The sequence below is a fragment of the Eptatretus burgeri genome, chromosome 16, assembly GCF_056783735.1.
Source record: "Eptatretus burgeri isolate ZD-2024b chromosome 16, Ebu_testis_v1, whole genome shotgun sequence".
In the NCBI taxonomy this organism is placed as follows: Eukaryota; Metazoa; Chordata; class Myxini; order Myxiniformes; family Myxinidae; genus Eptatretus; species Eptatretus burgeri.
This window is the reverse complement of record NC_140976.1, coordinates 1,387,871-1,407,906: the sequence shown is the minus strand read 5'-3', so window position 1 is coordinate 1,407,906 and position 20,036 is coordinate 1,387,871. Positions and strand designations below refer to the sequence as shown.

Genomic DNA, 20,036 nt, shown 5'->3' with positions numbered 1-20,036 from the left:
AATTGCTCGATTTAATTTTAACATTCCAAGGTCACTTTATTTTCGCACTTAGTTTAAATTATCCTGTTGGCTTTTTTTATAAGCACTGAGTCATAAAAGGAGAGGTGTTACAGCTGTGTGTGGGAGGGGGCTGGGGGGGGACAGCATTTGCATCACAGATTGAAAATTAACCTAAACCAGCCATTTTGACTGCTTGGTATTTTTATTTTTTTGTACACAATGTCGAGGCTCGTGGAAGAGTTGGTACAGTGCACTGAACGGAGCTTTTTTCGTGCATTGAACGTAACAGGACAAAGGAACAGGAGAGAGGGTGGGGGCAAAACAACAGAGCTGAATGTCAAGATAAAGGGACGCGGACAAAAGATGTGTGTGTGTGGGGATGGGTTCCAGGAGAGGACCCGTAAGGTGGACTGGATGGATACAGAAGTAAACTCTGAGGGAAATTTGGAGGAAGGAGAGTGTTGGGAGGTTAATGGGTGGAGAAAGGATCATGGTTTTGGATCGGGGACAATCTCAGATGGTGATGAACAGCTGGAGGGAAGAATCAGATTGACAAGGATGTGAAGTTGGTTGTGCAGGTGGGGGGGGGAAAGAGTGGAACAGATGATTGGAGGTGATCATTGATCCTGGATTATGGTCGTTTCACCAGAAGTGGGTTCATGGTGGACCATGTACCCTGCAGAAACCTGATGAGGGGGACAAAGCATGAAAAGAGCAGTGGGTGCAAGACCAGAAATAATGTGGGAGAAGACAGAAACCAGCGACCTGTCTGCATTGGTGAAATGATGGACCTTCATTGTGGGAGATCCAGTAATCTTGAATCTTGGAGGGAGAGAGTGGTTGCCAGATGGTCCTGTGAGGGGTTGAGATTTGTCAGGATTGAAGGACATATTCTAAGTTATTGACCAGCTTGTGATATTTGTCAAAGTCTGAAGAGGGTGGGGGGAGAGGCTGCAGCCTACCTGTCTGTCTGAAAGATAAGGGATGTCATGGCAGAGAGTGGATTCATCAGCAAATTGATGAAGGGGATTTTTCAAGAGGATCAGAGAGATCATTTCTGAAGACCAGGAATCTGATTGGGCCTAGAACACTGCCTTGGGGTACTTCAGCTTTGACAGGTCGATGAAAGGATTCCCTTGAGAGCCACACGTTGTCTATGAGGGTAGAGGAAGTCAGTGAGCAGTGTCTGGAGTTTGCCTTGGATTCCATAGGCAGAAAGTTTGGATGGCAAGGTAGGATGCCAGACTGTATCAAAATCATGATATGTCCAGAGAGATTGCTCTGATCTCATGGCTGACATTGAGGTCCTCCATCCATTGTGTGAGTAGACGCAACATGTCCAAGTTGATGTGACCTGGTCTGAAACCAAATTGGTGATCTGAAATTAGGTTGTTGGAGTGAAGGAAAGATTTCGTATCAACTGCAATGACCTTGCTGATGATTGTAAGTAAGCTGATAGGTCTGCAGTTGAAGGGTTCAGTTTGGCACCTTTTTTTATTTTTTATTTTTTTTTATTCCTCCGCTGACTAAGTTTCCAGATGTATTATGTTTTTGGGTTGTCGGTACAGATGCCCGTCCGTACTAAATTTCTCTGTTTTGTCTGCAACCGTTCATCTGATTGACACACAACTTTCATCATACGTGTGACTACCCATGTCAAATGTTTTAATGATAAGTGACATAAGTCATATGGTGTGACAGCCGTATTGGAAGAAGGAAAAACTTTGGATCTCTGTTTTTCTGAGACCGCTCCATGGAAAAAAAAAATGGAAACTTTGCATATGTGAAGTACTCCCCATGGGAAACAAGTGTGGGGTTTTTTATATTTATTTCGTTTTCACAAGATATGTTAGTCAGCTTGTATGTTTTTTTTTAATTATTTTTATTTTTTTGTTTGTCTGTAATCACGTATAAAAATTCTGCAGAGCACAGTTATCATTGGAAATTTTTGTAACTTCGCATATCAGTCCTATAGGTCCCTTTCAGCGCATAAAATTTTCAAGGTCACTTTGTCGCAAATCAGGGGAGTCGACGAAACCCTTATTTTTTGTGTAATTTTGATCGGATCGTCTTCAGACTTCATTGGAATATAGTTCATGGTCTGGCGCTCAGCTGATTAATTTTTGGTGTCGATTGGCCTTGACCTTCATGGTTAGCGCTGGAGGTCGAAAGTTTTTGACCCCAAGGTGAAATTTTGAAATCTTAGATACCATATCGAGTAATACCTCATATGAAAGCGCTTGATAAGTGCTTTCAAGATCTGTGAAAAGTTTGACGCTATGACGTCATGACGAAAAAACGGATTTTTCATGAAAATTTTATTTCCTCAGTTCTCATCAAAATCTCTATTTCATGTACAATGGTCCTGGAGAGATAGCATTAACCGTACGAAAATATAAAGGTCAAGGTCGACGAAACCCTTATTTTTTGAGTAACTTTAATCGAATAAATAAGTCACTCATGTTCACATTTTGGCAAGATACTGGTCACCCTGGGGGTGACATTGGTTTATTTTATTTTTTGATGATGTCATAGGTGGCTTTGTTATAATTGCATACGTCAAACACTTAATCCGATCAGGATGAAAATTTTTGAGGGTCATCTTGGGCTAAATTATGTGGTGGTGGTGCTGCTGCTGGGGGGAGGGGTGGGGGGGTTGATGACGTCTTCAGTCACATGGTTCAGCAGCCATATTTTATTTTATAATTAATCTTTTTAGATCCTCGTGGAGGATCTCCAAGTCTTACTCACGTTGTTGTTCTTGTGGACTTTTTTTGTTTCACAGCCTACAGTTTTCATCGATACTTCCGGAAACTTGGCATATATATGTAAAAATACCCTGCGCAGACAGTAACGATCTCAGATTTTGAAAATTTCAATCACATCTGTCAGTGGGACATTCGTGAATAGACTGGCTATATCACATGGGCACATTGTGGAATTCTCGTTTCGGTGTGTAACGGACAGTATGGCATCGGCGAAGGTGAAGGAATCCACAATTGCATGTTTTGAGACACTGCCCAGTGGTGGCTGCAATAGTTCACATAACCACCTGGCGAGTTCATGCCATGCAGAGTCAGTCATTGAAAGGATCGGCCATAGAGGAACACTATCTTTTTATGAGTCTTTGGCAGACCAAACATCCTCAGCCTTTGTGATCCGACAGGTCTAATTGTCGTAAACCTCCTTGGAGAGGTCTCATCCTTTGGAGAAACAAATGGCGAAAAGACGATTGCAACTCTGCAAACGAGATGTGTGGTCACGTTCAGTTGTATTTCCAAGGTGTTGGAACTTGGACACATCGCTCAAAATCACAGCCATTTTCTCAATGTAGTCACTCTTACAGAATAACCACGCCAGAGTCTTTATCTGGTCTGCAAACCTGGATTTCACGATTGGATTTGAGTTCACGTATAGTGACCAGGCAATGACGCTGCATATGGAAATCGGACAAATCATTTGGAATCCCACAGTAAGCGTGATCGAGATCGGCTAGTCTGGCCTCGAGTGCTTCATTTGCCTCGCTGGATCCTGGCTGTCACGCGCTGGAGGATGTGCTATTTATTTATTTGGCATTCAGGCGGTGTACTTTGAATGTACCTCTACTTGTTTGAGTTATCGCTACATTCCACTGCTCTCGATGTGCCACTGGTGCTCACCTTGATCTCCATCTGTTGAAATGTGCCACCGGGAATATTAGGCTGAGGGTAACAAGCATTCTTTAAGTGCACATGCACACCACACATAAAGCATTTTTTTAAGCTTCAGTTCCGATATAAATTTGGTAGTTGTGATCTTTATTGTTTTTTTTTTTTTAAGTCACGACAGCATTTGGAGTTTGTGCATTACCTTTTATAACAATGACGCCGGAAAAAACTATATCGCAAATCGGAGCGTCAGAACGTAAACTTGATGGGATCATCGAGATCTGTGACATGACTGCACCAAAACAATTTAACGCAGAGGTAAACTCTTCGCTTTGAAAACCAAAAAAAGGTGGGGTGTATGAAATGATTTTTACAGCTGGTGTGTCCAAAGGACTCGCAGGAACAAAAATTGTCCGGCGGTACAGACATGCCGGTTTTGACTGCTTGAGCAACGTATCGCTCTTCGGACAGGACGAGCAGGACACGTTGATTCATTTTAGATGCTGCAAGAACGTTTTCGAACCCGGCGAGTTCTCTGAAGCCTGTTACTACATCTTCAACACCAACTCTAACCGGTGGACAAATTATAACCCTGTTCTTGTGAGTAAGGGCTTCTTGCCCTTGCTCACAAACAAAATAAACCTGCCACAAACAACTCTGGCAAGTGGAGGAAAAAGGAAAAATAATACGGACCAAGTACAGTCAAATCTGGATAATAAGCGCACAGGGGCCTCCCTATTTGATTTCTCCGTTAACAATAAGCACACATAATAACGTCATCTTGAGGCTTTGAGAACTGAAAATACGAGTGACTCAAACACGACAGTATTTCGTGTTTTAATGGCATTGGTACATGAGCTTTAAGTCTGAACTCCTTTCACGTCTGATACTGGTACGGTCAAAACAACGTTGTTCATTAAGGGTCATAAAAAGGTGTTTTCTGACCCTTTTATGAAAAAGGGTCATAAAACGAGGTTTTTTTTTTTTTTCATCAGGATCAAAATGGACACTCCAATGAAGCGTCCATCACACACCTGTGGAAAAAAGAAAAGAAAACAAGGATTGAGATTATCTCGTTTTACAACTCTTATAAGAGCCAGTAACAGACGAACAATCAATTTGGACTGAACTTGAGTGAAGAATGAGGAAATAATTGTTCAGAGTGCGAAGGTTCTCAGAAGATGGGGAGCAGAAGACAGGCCTGTTACCCGGACATTGAAAACGAACTTGTTACGCAGTTTAAACGGATACGTGCTCGAGGACTGAAAGTGTTTAGTATTTTTGTTTCCGAGGTACGGACAATTGATAAACATATAAGCGCATTTGTGTTCCACTAAATCTAAAAAGATGCATATGCTTATTATCCAGATTATACTGCTTTTCAGAAAAGCTTTAAATTGGCCAAGAGAAAGGCTAAACAAGAAACGCCTCAAGTGGAAACGTAGGCCCAAAAACTGGGATGTTCTGAAAAGGCTTGCAAAGCACTTTCTCTCTTTCTCTTTCTCTTTTTTTTCCTCTTTCTCTTTTTCTTTCTCTCCACAAAGAGGAGACACATGGAAACGCTCACAAGAACAAACAGGGATTGAAATAATGACAAGCACAGCAACTCACAGCCACCATGATACCACACCCAAGTCACCAGAGAGAGGATAGGATATAAAAGAAAAGAAAAGACGGACTGAGATGAGCAGTCACACAGACAGAAACGCGCTTGTCCTTTTTTGGGAGATAATTACCTCGACCACACAAGGTGGATGGAGGTTGTTTCACCCCCTGTTTGTTTGTTTGTTTGTCCATAACCTTTTGAGATATCCTGCTCACATATGTATTCAGACGAAATTGGGTGTGTTGATTGATTAATTAGACGAAAGGTAAGGGTTAAACTTAGACAGACGAAAGGAGAGGACAAATTGATTAGATTCTGGTGAAGATCCAGTTCTGCTACAAGAATTCTTTAAGTGATTCTTCACCATTGAGAGACAGGACGATATCTTAGAGTTGTGGATGGATTCGGACAAAGCATGGTGGACAGGTTGCGTGTATGATGACATTTTGATTTGGTGAAGATCCAGATCTGAGAATTTCTTTAAAAAAAAAACAATTTTCTTCAGTGATTCTTCACTCTTGAAGCATGAGGCTAAAAACAAAGTACAGTTTTGCAAGATATCTCAAAAAGTTGTGGATGGATTATGACAAAACTTGGTGGAGGAGTTGGGTAGATGATATGAGCAAGCTGATTGGATGCAGATCCGGCCTATCAGTGAGATACAAAATGTAAACTGTTCAGCCTGGCGGAGGGATGCATTCTTCCGAGTGCCGTTCTTGTTTACTTTGTGCTCGCTGACCTTTTTCTGCTCGAGTATTAAACTATCAAAAGTAGATGTAGCTCATTACTTTCAAATGTACACTTCCTAACAAAAGGGAAGAAATGGAATAGAAATCTTCTGAATAATGTAACTCGTTATTATAATTGACCTTTTTTCATTCATTCCCAGGGTTGATGGAGGTCATGCCACCTCACTGTGCGCCAGTAGCCAAGAGGCAGTTGGCCTGGGCCGGCCCGTTTGGTCTGATGGCCATCCTGTGCAAAGTGGTTTTCATCGACCGAGCACACTCGCAAGCCGCAAAGCTTAAACTTGCACAACTTGTCATTCAGATGCACAAGGAGAAAGTGAGTGAGAGGAGGGATACGTACAGGTTTTTATGGTTGAGACCGATTTAGCTTCAAAATAATCCATCCGGTCGATTTAAAAGAAACACTGGAATTGTTTTATGTGCTGAGATGCAACTTCGAAAATGTTTTTGAAATAAACTCATTGGTGCATTATATTCTCAAATAATATATACAAAAGGGTCAATACAATGCACGCAGGTTTTGTGTGAACCCTTTGCTTTATGCACCGTGACACATTGATTTCACAATGCCACGGTTTATCGTCTGAGTGATTTTAGAGTTCCAAATGTTCTTTGGTCCTCCCCGCATTCATCATGATTCAACCATTTGATCGCCGTTTGACCTTTTCGCGTTCTTTACAAGCCCAAACAACCTCAAAAATGTTTATACCTGGACTTTATGCAGGCCCTGCCACGGTTGGGAGTTTTCTGTCGTCCTCTCCATTGTGTTGATGTTTTGCTACATTCACTGCACACTATGGATCATTGTTTGTCTTCCAAAAAGCTTGGCTGGGGAATTGACATGCTTTTATTACCCTCTTCTTCTTTTTTTTTCGTGTTTACGTGCACACATGCATACTTATTGGGAGAATCTGCGGTGGTATTAAAAGGCTTTTAGTTTAAGCCGTGCAAGTCCAAGACAGGCTTTACCCCCAAATGAGGCCACTTCCCTTGATGTGACAATATTTGGTTATCTTCTCTTCTCTATAATTAGAAATGAACAGGATAGAACCAACATTATAAATGGGTCATTCCACCTCGTATCACCGGAGGCCTCCCAGTTGACCCCCTCAGATTTACTTTAAACTTTCATAAAATAGTTCCCAACTATCAAAATGAAGCTGCGTAAAATTTTAGGTCCATAGATGCAGTCAACTCAGATATTGAGGGTTGAAAATGTGGTTGTGGCCCTATTTTTATGGTCGTTGCAAGCATCACAAAATGAACGGCTACTTTTAAACTCCCACATTTTTAAATATTAATGTTCGAGCCTTGAAATTTTCAGAGATTATTCTTCTATAACTGCTCTGTAAGAAACAAACATAAAACGGAGTATACCTCTATTAATTTTTATAACCTGATCAGTTGAAATCCAGAAAAAAAAAAATGTTGGTTTTGTATGAAGACCCAACTTTGAGACCCCATATATTTTTATTGACCCATCCCAGAAGCTTGAATTTTTTTCAGGTAATAACTATGGTAGTAGTATTCAAATACATGTTTACTTTTCTTAAGTCATATAATACAGTCATGATCCCTCAAAAATTGAAAATTTTCATTTTTCCCTGAAATTCAGGTGAGGATTGCAAATATATGACAAGGGAAACCACTTCAAATTGTTCACCATTGGAAAGAGCATATCGTCGTGATGGAAGTTTCAAGTCTGTGCCTCGATTTTCCTCTTGAAATCAAATAATTGCTGTTTGTCTTTGTCTTTTGTCTCTCGTCGTCATCTTCACCTCTTCTCTTCCAACACCATGCTGCCAGCTGAAGATTTGGATATACCCTGAGGGAACTCGCCATGGAGGAAGAACGATGTTGGACTTCAAACGAGGAGCCTTTCATCTTGCAGTTCAAGCTCAGGTTTGACTATGCTATATCCTTCCTTTTTTTTTTTGTATTCTTTATTGGTCCGAAATGTGGGCTTATGGATTTGGTCTCGATTTTCGTGTATGTCCGCGACCAGATCTTGGACATGCATTTACCGATGCTGTTCAAATGAGGCACACAGATAAGGAATGATGGCTTGCATATGCATTTCATTTGTTTTCGATATCAGATCCAAGATGGCCAACTTGCAGCCATTTTGTTACTTAAATGTGTCCAACTATTTCTCAGACATGCATGGTCCGATTTTGTTCAAACTTGGCACAAGCACAGCACATGATGGCACACACGTCCGCCTCACTTTATTTTGCGATCCGATCCTCAATTTGGTTTAAAACCAGATCACTCTACCCTGGACATGCTGTTTCTGCTCTCCCATCAATGGATGGAGATCCTCAATGCCAGATGTGAGATCAGAGCCATCTCCCGAGACGTATCGCGTGCTTTCGATACGGTCTGGCACCCTGCCCTGCTCACCAAACTCTCTTCCTATGGTATCCAAGGCAATCTCCACTCATGGCTCGCAGACTTCCTCTCCTGCCGCAGTCAACGTGTGGCTCTTAATGGAATTCTCTCATCCCCTCTTCTTGTCCAGGCTGGAGTTCCTCAAGGCAGCGCTCTAGGCCCTGTTCTTTTTCTCGTTTTCATCTACGATCTGTTCGACTCTGGAAAATCCTCTTTATTGGATTCGCTGTATATGCTATATATCCCTTATTGTTGGGTTTTGTGTGTGTGTGTGTGTGTGTGTGTGTGTGTGTGTGTGTGTGTGTGTGTGTGTGTGTGTGTGTGTGTGTGTGTGTGTGTGTCTGCAACGCGAGGCTCCACAGCATGAACCAGCGAACCGATTTCGATGAAACTTTGCCAACATGTGCAATATCTACTGGGAATGTGTGCATTTGAATTTCGTTGCCGAGCAACCACCCGTTGCTGTGCAGCGGCCGAAAAACCACGTACAGTATTTTCAATACTTGTCCTTCAGTTTTGAATGTAGAGAAACGAGACTTCGGAATTAAACACTTCGAGATATTTGGAAAATTTTACTCGCCGATTTTTGATTGAGGTTTTATTTTTCAAATGGTAGTCCTTCAAAAATCGGGTGTCTATTTACTGTCATTTTTATGAAGGGCTTAGGATTTTGGGTGGAGCTTAGGGAAAGTGGATGTGGTTGATGAAAAGTGGGAGTGGCATAGGAAAAATATTGTGTGGCTCAGGAGGTGTGGTCAAGCAAGAGCATTGAGAGAAGTTTATTGGGTTTTCCGTGTGTGTGTGTGTGTGTGTGTGTGTGTGTGTGTGTGTGTGTGTGTGTGTGTGTGTGTGTGTGTGTGTGTGTGTGTGTGTCTGCAACGTGAGGCTCCACAGCACAAACCAGCAAACCGATTATTTTTCAAATGGTAGTCCTTCAAAAATAGGGTGTCTATTTACCATCATTTTTTATGACGAGTGCCAGTTGGCAAAATACGCAATAGGAAAAATCTTGCCAGGCAGAGGAACAATTGGATGTGAACCAATACGTCTTGGCAATGAATCTTCGTCGGTGGATCGGTCAGAATGAAAAGCATTGTATCCAGCGCTTCGATCCTAGCGGATCCCTCGTCGCCTACCGGCTTGTCTCTTTGCTTATGACTCCACCCTCCGTCGTACCATCTGTCATCCCTCAGATTGGCAAGCAGCAGCCTCGTCACACTCTGCAGATCTGGATAAAATAATAATCTGGTCCAACACGTTGAACATGAGCTCCTGACCATGGGGTGGGTGGGGGGATTTGGGGGTTGAGAACACCAACAGAGTTGACAGACAAATACAGAGGGACGTGGGGAAGAATGTGGGCTCGGGAGGAGACGGGGTGAATAAGATGGAGACGGCCGCAAGCTCCCAATCAGAGGTGGAAGAAAAGAACTGGAAAGTTGGAGAGGATTAATGGAGGTAGAAAAAAATACATCTTGGTTTTGGATGGGGGGGGGAGGGATCTGAGATGGTGGTGAACAGCTGTCTTGAAGCCCTGGAGGGAGGAATGGATTGAAGACCATGTGAAAGTTGCTTCCACAGGTGGAGGGGGGGGGGGAAGAAAAAAAAAAAAGGAACGAATGCTGGGAGGTCAGAAAGAAATTTGGACTTTGTGAGTTTCACAAGAAGGTGGTTACTGGCAGACCATGTGTGCCCTGCATAAGCATAAACCTGAGAGGGGCAGAGAATAGAAAGAGCAGGGTGTGCAAGACGCTAAAGGAGGTGGTGGAAGACAGAGACTTGTCTGTCTGCAATGGCGAAATGATCGACCCATGGACTCACCTTCATCGTGGGAGGTTCCAATGATCTTGAAGGCTTTGGTTTCCACAGCATCAAGCTGAGCATGATGTGAGGCAGGGGTTCCAATCCAAAGGGAAGAGCACTATTCCAAGCTGTGGATCGAGGAGTTCAGTTGTGCCAAGCAACGGCTTTGCATGATGGAGGATGCTTCAGTCGGAGACTGGCCTTGGAGGCCAACCTTGAAATGTGGTTTTGCCAACAAAGATTATGGATGATAGTGACACCCAGGAGTTTGAATGACAACTTCCTCGAGGGGATTCTTAAGAAAGTGAATCGGAGGGTTTGCCAGATGGTCCTTTGTCAGGATCAAAAGACGTATTCCAAGGGTGAGATCAGCTCATGATTCTCTCCGTTGATATGCACCTCCTTTATTTATGATTTGATTATTTTAGTTTCCATGTTTTCTTGTGTAAAGAAGTAAATACCATTGCAAAAATGACTTATCTTCATGGCAGTCGTTTGTAAAACGACACGTATCCCTTGCCTGTGTATCTGGCCTTTCTGCATGTCATGGGAAATGGAGCTTTGTGTTTGTTTCTCATTCGATTGTTGTCCCACATGCAAGCTCTTGTACAGACAAACGTTGCCCGTTAATAAGTAAAAAAGACATAAATTGTCATAGCCCCCTTGTTTTAGTAAATTTGCTGTACAGACTTGAAGGGCGAGCCCATATTGATGTACAACTAAAATGGCCGCCAGTCTCCCAGTTAGCCATCTTCGATCGGATTGCAAAATAAAATGAGGTGCATGTGCTCGGAACCAAAAAATGTTTATTTGAATAACTCATCTTGATGAAACAATTTGTTTCATCGGCAGAAGCTGTAAAAACACACCCATGAAGGAAACTTGGCAATCCAACCAATAAATGTTATTGTGTGGATAAAAGTGAAGGTTCGGTGATGCGACCACAGTGTTTTTCAGCTGGGATGATATACATTACCCTGTTCATCAGGCCTTGCATGGAACAAAAGAACAGATGGGAGGGATCAAGGGATGGGGGGAGGAGGCCACGTCATGCAAGAGGGCCTTCTTTGAATTCCCATGTGGAATAAATAATTTTAAAAGATAAAAACTATTGTGAGTTTTAGTCCTTCCCTAGTTTTTATTTCTTTATTCATTTCTTTTTTGTTCTTTCCATTTGTTGTTCCTCTTTGTCATTTTCCTGAAGCTGAGGGTATTGTTCCCGAGGTTTCTCAGATTTGAATTTGAATATGCATGAAGAATTCAAGTTTTGTGGAATGTTTTGCCGATAATTCATCCGAGGCTTTCAGGCTTGAAGGCTCACAGGGTTGTTCAGAAGTGACATTCACCTTTTGATCAATTGAGTCTAGGTTTGATTCCTGACCCGACAATAAACTCTCATCCTGGTGTTTAACAGGCAGGGCATCATAGCAATGAGTTCATCCAGATATTCCTTGTCTCTTTACATTTGCTGGTGAATGTGAAATATCCAAGAGTCGTACTTTGTTTGCTGGTACCCTGGTCAACTTTAAAATTCCTCACCGAAGTCTGGGGGAAGGGTCAGGGTGTGGGGGTTTTGGGAGATTGGGGTGGTGGGGTTTCCGTAAAAGCTCCGTAGGATCATGCACCTTCACGTAACCTGCATGTTGGTGCTGTGTGTCCATACATTGCCTATAACTCAGAACCCCAACTTCTCATCATGATTCCCTCTTTCTTTTTCCCATTCCCTCAGGTTCCAATCATTCCCATCATATTCTCCTCGTACAGAGAATTCTATTGTGTGTCAGAGAGGCGCTTCCACCAAGGTATATGTTCAACTGCTTTGTACAACTCCAGAATACCATGTTTTTAATGAGAGAAGTCAACTTGTATTTGAGGCTGAACACCTGATAGATCAGTGGAAGTTAATTAATTATCGGTCTTTCTCAAAGGTGAAATGGTTTTTGTTGCCAGGTTAACTTTCATGAGGTTTCCAGTTTTGGACACATTATGTCATCACTCAGTGACTTTAGTGACGTTGAAGCGTTTTGGCAATCCTTTAATGAGAAATCTTTAAAGGATTGTTTAATTTTACTTGGATTGTGATTTATTTCAGGCTGATTTATTCACCTGCTTTAATTATTACATCGAACTGTTGTCTTGAGGTTGAGTGTGTTATCGAGGATTCCATACCGATGTCATGTTTACCTTTGGTTGCAGAGAAGTAGTTGAACATCTTTACATCCAAACACTCAATGCTAGATATAGTTAATGAAAGGATAACAGAGGAAATGACACATCGCTCTTCCATCCATTTTGTGACTTTGAGGCCTTTCAGCTTGTACAAAAAGACCCTGATTTACGTCTCCTCTTTTTACGTTGTTTCGCAAATACGTCGTCACGCTATTCATACCATGACCCCATTTGCGTCACCAACTCGCACTTCCGTCGCTTGAAAAGTTGTACCTTTTTATACTCGAGCATTTTCAGAACGTAAAGACCCCAGAATACACCGTTGAAGTACCAAATTGGGAGATTGCAAAATCGCCAAAAGAACTACGGTACTTTGCTTCGCACATAAAGAAATGTACTGAACTGTAGATTGGTTAAGAGGCATTGTAAAAGTGTCACCTCAGAAGTGAAATTAGATGTTCGCCGAATGGATGCTCGTGAACATGCCGTTGATGTTACGGAACAATAATTAAAAATGAAAATCTGAAATGTCTTGCGTCAATAAGTATGCAACCCCTTTGCGATGACTCTCCAAATTGAGCTCAGGTGCATCCAATTTTCTTTGATCATCCTTGAGATGCCTCTACAACTTGATTTGAGTCCACCTGTGGCAGATTGAATTAAATGGACATGATTTAGAAAGACGCACCTTTCAATGCAAGGTCCCACCGTTGTCAGAGCAGAAACTCGACCATGAAGTCTAAGAAACTGTCTGTAGATCTCTGAGATGGAATTGTGAGGAGGCATAGATCTGCAGAAGGGTATAAAACAATTTCTAGAGTGTTGAAAGTTCCCAAGAGCACAGTGAGCTCCATCATTAGGAAGTGGAAAGCATGTGGAACTACCCAGACTCTTCCTAGAGCTGGTCGTGCGAGAAAACTGAGCAACGAGGCAAGAGGGACGTTGGTTAGGGAAGTGGCCAATAACTTTTTTTAGAGCTCATGTGTGGGGCTTGTAAACTGCAAACATAGATACACATACCACCCTGGGGAGAGTCCCTGTCCAGACCTCCATAACTTGGATCCCTTGCTCCCCGTTCACACCATTCTTTGGATGTCCACATACCTAGTCGTGGTCTCTGGCTGGCTCCCCCTCCTGATCATTCCCCTCTGCTGGCTCTTCTCACACAGATTCTCGCACCACTTATGGAGTCACACGTGCCTCACATGCCTTTGCCACCCACACATCCTTAAATCTCCTCAGCCAGGGCCTGTTCTAATTCCCCTCGCAACCTTCTGGCCCTGGTTAATATATCCTGCACTGTGGTGCTCCCGCTATTTATGATGTTTCCTCGTGTCTCCTATTGCGGCACTATCCCAACTTCTCTGTTTTTCTCCTGTTGTCCATTTTTATTTCCATTCTCCCTTGCTGGTGCTGTCTCCCTTGCTAACCCTCTTTCATTAATCCCCTGGTGACCCTCACTGTACCCCTAATCCCTTCTATCATTCTATCACCCTGCCTGACCGACCGCCAGTGCCCACTCTGTGTCCCGTATGACAGCCAGGCTTTCCACCATTGCTTGCTGCTCCATGCGGACAGCCTCTATTTTGGCCACCAGTTAATCTTCCATTTTGTCCTGACTAGCTTGGCCCGCCTCCACGTTGGCCATCATTCTTGTAAGCATGGGAATGACTTGGGCTGTGCCCCCGCTGCTGCGGTGAATTCGGCCTTCTGTGCCCTGGTGCTCATTTAATGGGTGACAACGGGCTACCAGGGTAGTGAGGGAAACACCACCGTGCCCTCTAAATGGTCCCTCCACCTCCATTGTGGCATTGGTCCAGGGTGCACCCTCCTGGTTCTGACCGCTTTGGTCACTCATGGTAATTATATTTTAGTGCTATTTGCGTGCTTTGAAATTTTGCTTCAAGGTGCAATTTTTCACGACTCGGGTCCAAATCATACTCCTTGATAACAGTGTTATGGTCGCTCGATTAGTCCCAGTCACCCAATTAAAATCTGGCAAGTCGCCTCAATCTGACCGTCATGTTTGACCGTTTTGGGGACTTCCCTGCTGGATCTTGTGTCTAATGCCTCGATACCATACGGATTGGAAGTCCCGAATCGGCCCAATGTTACACCGATCAGGCGCTGCACATCTTGATGGTCATGAGGCCGAGAGAGCCTGACATGTGAGGCGGTGTTGATAACGACTAACAATTCGTTCCTCAACAGCTCTCTTAAACCACTAAATGAAGTAACCATGACAGCCAAAATTAATTCCCAAGACCAAGTATATTTAATACAGAACCATAAATGACCATGGGGAAAGGAACACAAGGAAAAGTAAGCAAGTATGTAATAAATAAACCCCTTACCATCGACCGATAATTATCCGTGCCCACTGACCAAGTGACGAATGGGAGCCGTAATTGTCCAAGTCCTTATCGCCAGGAGACGCACCACGATAGACAAAGTAGGTATTCACGAGACGGAAATACCATGTGATGTCCGGCAGGGCATTGCAGGATGATCAAGGCCCCAGCCGCTCTGGCAGGGAAATTGCCCATCATGTTCCCAGAACCTGGGCCGGAGGAGAGGATAGCCCGTGGCTCTGGCTTTGGCAAGAGTGAGCAAAGTACTCAGATCTTCCTCAAGGGCATTCGGGCAACTCCTCCTCTTCTGCTCTGCACACCCATGTTTACTGCCTCGAGTCACCCATGGCATTCCCTTCGCAGGGCAGTTCACTGGATGATGAGATTGGGACAAAGCCTTCGGGACCCCCTTTCCTTGATGATAGGAGAAAAACCATGGGGTAAACCTCCAGGGTCAGATGGTGGTGGTGTGGTGCTGAGGTGTCGTCCACCAGACGGCAGTCTCCTTAGGTTAACCTGAGGCGGTCCGTTCGAGTGGCTACCTGGAATGTCCTATCTCTAAGCGAGGATGATCAACTGTCTTTGTTATCCTCTGAGCTCAATCGTTTGAACATGGGAATTGCAGCACTCTCAGAGGTTTGGAGACAGGATAGTGGTGAGATCATGGAGGTTGGTCACAGCTACTATTGGTCTGGTCACATTGATGGTTACCATGCCCAATGAGTTGCTGTAGCTGTGTCCAATAAACTGACTCGAATGATAATTGAGGTAACAGCGGTCAACAAGCGTATGATGAGACAGGATTCGTCAGGATTTGAGACATGAGAATTTGAGACATGAATCACGTCATGAGACAGGATTTGGGTGTCATTTCCCTGGTCTCTGTTTATGCTCCGACTGAGGTGAGTGATCTCACCTTGAAGGACGTATTCTATTCCGCGCTCGAGTTTGTGGTTGATCAGTGCCCCAGGCGAGATGCTCTTCTCGTCTTGGGGAATTTCAGTACAGAGATGGTGATGAGACATGTTTTGGTCCCCATGGGTCTGGAACTGTGAATAGCACAAAGTTCCTTGACTTTGCAAGAAGTCATGGACTTGTGGTGGCTGGTTCATGGATTCAGCACCCACAAGCTCATCGCTGGACTTGATATTCCAACGCTGGCGGTGTGGCAAAGGAGATTGACCATGTGCTCGTTGATGGTCACTCAAGGATGATCTAGAGCTGCAGAGTCTACTTGAGTGCTCAGTTCCTCAATACTGACCACGGGCTTGTTGTAGCACTCTGAAGATGCACCTTAAATCTGGGAGAATGGTACCATCCCAGCCTCGGCTGGATGTTGGCAAACTCAATGATGAGAGGTGGCCGAGTGGGAATTTGGGGGTCTGGTTGCTTTGTGGAGTGCCTTCAAGACCACCATCCTTGATGTTGATGATGGATGTCTTTGAACTCACTGGAGGGCAAAGAAGAATTTTTCCTCTCAAAGGACACTGCATTCCATTGACCAGAGTTGCAGGACCAGCTTGATGGCAGAGCTGAGGGAGGGCTGAGGCAGAGCTGAGGGAGCTGAGGCCTAAAACTGCATGTGCGCTAAGGGTGGACAAGGAGGCCGATGTGTGAGTCATCTGTAAGGGGGTAGAGCATCACCTGTGGTCAAGTGATTCTCATCCTGCTTGAAGCGCAATTCGCGCATTGTGTTCCTCCAAGCCCGTCCCTCGGTATACTGCAGTGAGAGCTGAGGGTGGTGGGCTCTTGACAGAGGATTAAGAAGTGAAGGCCCGCTGGGCTGATTACTTTTAGCGGCTGTACCAGGCCTATCCTCCAGGAGTCGAGTTGGATATCGGGGGTGTTGCTTTCCCTACTGCTGACCCTCCAATCAACTGTGATCCACTTTCATTTGTGGAACCACAAGCTGTGGTGAACTGTATGAAATGGGGTAAATCTCCTGGGATCTGTGGCATCCGTGCTGAACTTCTCAAGGCTGGTGGAAATGCTGTACTCGTGGCATTGCATGCAGTTCTGTGCTCTGCCTGGAACACAGGCATCATCCCAACTGACTGGAAGAGGGGTCTCGTCCCTCTCTTAAAGGGAAAGGTGATCACCAGGACTGCAACAACCACCGAGGAGTGACTCTGCTCTCAGTGCCAGGCAAGGTCTTTACTCAGATAATTCTTGATAGGTTTAGACAGAATGGGGGGGGGGGTGGGGGTGGGGTCAGAGAGGAGACGTAGAAGACAGAGTCCACCGACCTGCCTGTGGTGAGAGGGTGAGAAACCCAAAGACTCAGCCTTAGCATGTGAGATACCAATGATCCTAAATGCCTTTCTTTCCACAGCGAGAAGTTGAGAAATGTGTGAGGTAAGAGTACCAGCCCAGAGGGGAGAGCAGTCCTCAATCAGGCTGTGAACGAAAGCTTTGTATGTAGTTCGAAGCTCAGGTGTGCCAAGGAAGAACTTTGCACAACGGAGTATGCCCAGTCGGTGACCGGTTTGGAGGCCAGCTTGGAAATATGGCTTTCCCAGGAATGATCATAGCAGATAGTGAGTCTCAACAGCTTGAATGAAAGGACTTCTTCAAGAGCATTGTTGAGAAAATAGATGGGGAGCAGGGAGGTGGGGGGGGGGGGTTCCATTCAGTCCTCTTGGAGAGACATAGTGAGAGTGTGAGATCTGTCAGGAATGAAAGACATGTTCCAAGTGTTGGACCAGCTTGTGATTTTATCCAGATCTGCAGAGTGAAGATGACGCTGCTGCTAGCCTGTATGAGGGAGTATCAATGGTGTAACAGAGGGTGTCATCATCAGCAAAGAGATAAAATGGATTTTGCTGAGAATCTGAGATCATTGATGAAAAGCATAAATAGCATAGGGTCCAGAACACTGCCTTGAGGAACTCCAGCCTGGACAGGAAGAGGGGATGGGAGAACTCCATTTAGGGCCACATGGTTGTGACCGGAGAGGAAGTCTGTGAACCATGAGTGGAGATGTCATTGGATACCAGAGGAGGAGAGTTTGGTGAGCAAGGCAGGGTGCCAGACCAAATCGAAAGTACGCGATATGTCTCGGGAGATGGCTCTGATGTCATGTTTGGCATTGAGGATCTCCATCCATTGTTAGGAAAGCAGAAGTAGCATGTCCAGGGTAGAGTGATCTGGTTTGAAACCAAATTGATGATCAGAAAGCAAGCCATTGGAGAAGAGGAAGGATTTAATGTCGAAAGCGATGATTGATTCCATAAATTTGCGAATGAATGGGAGAAGGCTGATTGGTCTGAAGTTCCTGGGCTCTATTTTTGCACCTTTTATGCAGAGTGGTAATATTTGCTGATTTCCAAGCTGATGGCAGATTACATTGAGTGAATTAGAGGGTGAATAGAACAGAGAGAGGGTGAGCAAGAGCAGAGGAGCAGGTTTTTAGGACAAGTGGGCTGATGCCGTCTGGACCGGTTGCAGAATCTGACTCGAGGTTTGCCAGCAAACTCTCCACCTTGTCAGGAGAAAAGGACACAGAGTCCAGTAACAGCTGGGTGTGACTGGGTAAGGTGGGTACAGAAAATGATTGGTTTGGGATGCAAGATTTGGAAGCAAACACAGAGTTTAGGCATTCAGCCTTTTCACGTGTGGTGTCAGCTGTGCGTCCATTTGAGGTAAGAAAGAGGATTGAGGGGGAACATCCACCAGAAACAGACTTAACTTGACACTGCCAGGATTTTGAGGAGGGAGACTGGTGAGATTTGAAGATGTTGTTTCCTGGCTCGCCTGAGGGTAGACATACACTTGTTCTGAGCTTTGTGGAAGGAACTGAGATTGCTTTCAGTTGGCTTTGTCTTCCATGAGGCGAAGGCAAGTTGTTTTAGGACAACTGCCTTGCCACAAGCTTCAGTGTATTAGATCCAGATCTGGCCTATCATTGGGAAACAAATCGTAAACTGTTCAGCCTGGCAGAGGTATGCGCTCTGCTGAGTGCCGTTCAAGTTTTTATAATCTGTTTTGAGCTGATATAAATTCCCATGTGTTTGTTCTGCATATCATTTGCATCCAATTCCTCTTCAAGCCTCACATCACTCTCATGAGCCTCGACAATTTTAGCTCTCATATGAGCCTCGACAATGTATTAAAAAAAAAATCACTGACTGGTTAAGTTTTTAGTTTTATGAGTCAACCGTTAGTTAAGTTTAGTTTTGCAAGTTAACTGATTTCACTGTTGTTTTCCTGCTGTATCCACATCATGGAGTAAATCCTTTTCCTTGTTATTTAACTTATCAGACACGACTGGTTATTACCAGTTGGAGAGTGATGGCCTTGCGACCTTGTGCAAAATCCGTTTTCTTGTGCAAAGGGGCTCATGAAGAGCCATGTGACTGAATTGTAAGCAAGATGACTAGGTTGGCAAAAATGGCAATATTTGCCAATTTTTTTTTCTTTTAATCTGAATAATAAAAAGTTAAACTTCTCGACCCTTTTGGTTTAGGAACGGTGCGAGTGAAGATTCTCCCTCCATGGGAAACTTTGGGCAAGGAAGCGGAAGACGTACCTCATTTAACCGACAGCATCCGGGAGGCCATGGTGGAGACTTTCCAAGGACTTTCGGGATTGACAATGAAGGAGGAGACCCTTTCAGAAGGATTACGACAAAGGCAAACAGAAAGAATAACAGAATAATGTATTGAACCAGTAGCAAGTTTTAATTTTTGTTTTCTTCACTCAGCTTCATTTTGCTAACTCACTTGCTGTGACAATACAGGAGGCCCTAATTGTCTCGGCGACAGTCACAGGGACGTGAAAAGAGTGCAGCTTTTTTGGGGGGGTGGGAGGGGGCAAGTTTCATTGAGTCCCTCGTGTGCACGAAGCTCATAAAGTTGTGCTCGTATTATGCCCCAGAACATTCTGGGAGTCTATCTCGGGGGCGGCCTCTGCCCCCACTCTCTTCCTCTCATCACTTGATTTATACCCAAGCAAAGGGCATTACATTTTGCAACATCCTATCTTGTGCACTATCCCTTGCTGTTCCCCCTCATCTGTTGAACTTCGGTCAGTTGAAGTGACCGGAAGTGCTGGACGTGCAAAATAAACGTGAACAGATGATGTTTCTGTGTCTGTAGATTGATGTGCTGAGTGATTGTTTTGTGCAAACAATGTTTGAATTTCAATTTTAAACGCCATGAACTGTTGCTGTTTCTCACCTTTGAATGTAGCTTTCAGGCAGTTATTGGAAGATTGTGTTGTAATGAGAGGAGATTGTGATGTGTTGGATGTAACACCTGCCCCACATCTCTCGGGCACCTGCTCAATCGGGACATTTTGATGCTTGAGGTCTTTTGACTCG

General features: G+C 44.1%; 1 protein-coding gene across 1 annotated transcript in view; it reads left to right on the top strand.

Moving 5' to 3' along the window:
• The window catches only part of LOC147010310 (1-acyl-sn-glycerol-3-phosphate acyltransferase alpha-like), a 29,881-nt gene extending 10,084 nt beyond the window's left edge, over window positions 1–19,797 (top strand). The window contains exons 4-7 of the mRNA XM_085859201.1: window positions 6,143–6,318; window positions 7,809–7,904; window positions 11,926–11,998; window positions 19,182–19,797. Coding sequence (XP_085715327.1) covers window positions 6,143–6,318; window positions 7,809–7,904; window positions 11,926–11,998; window positions 19,182–19,372 — 536 coding nt within the window. The 3' untranslated portion in view covers window positions 19,373–19,797. The remainder of the gene's footprint in view (window positions 1–6,142; window positions 6,319–7,808; window positions 7,905–11,925; window positions 11,999–19,181) is intronic.
• Window positions 19,798–20,036: the final 239 nt, after the last annotated feature.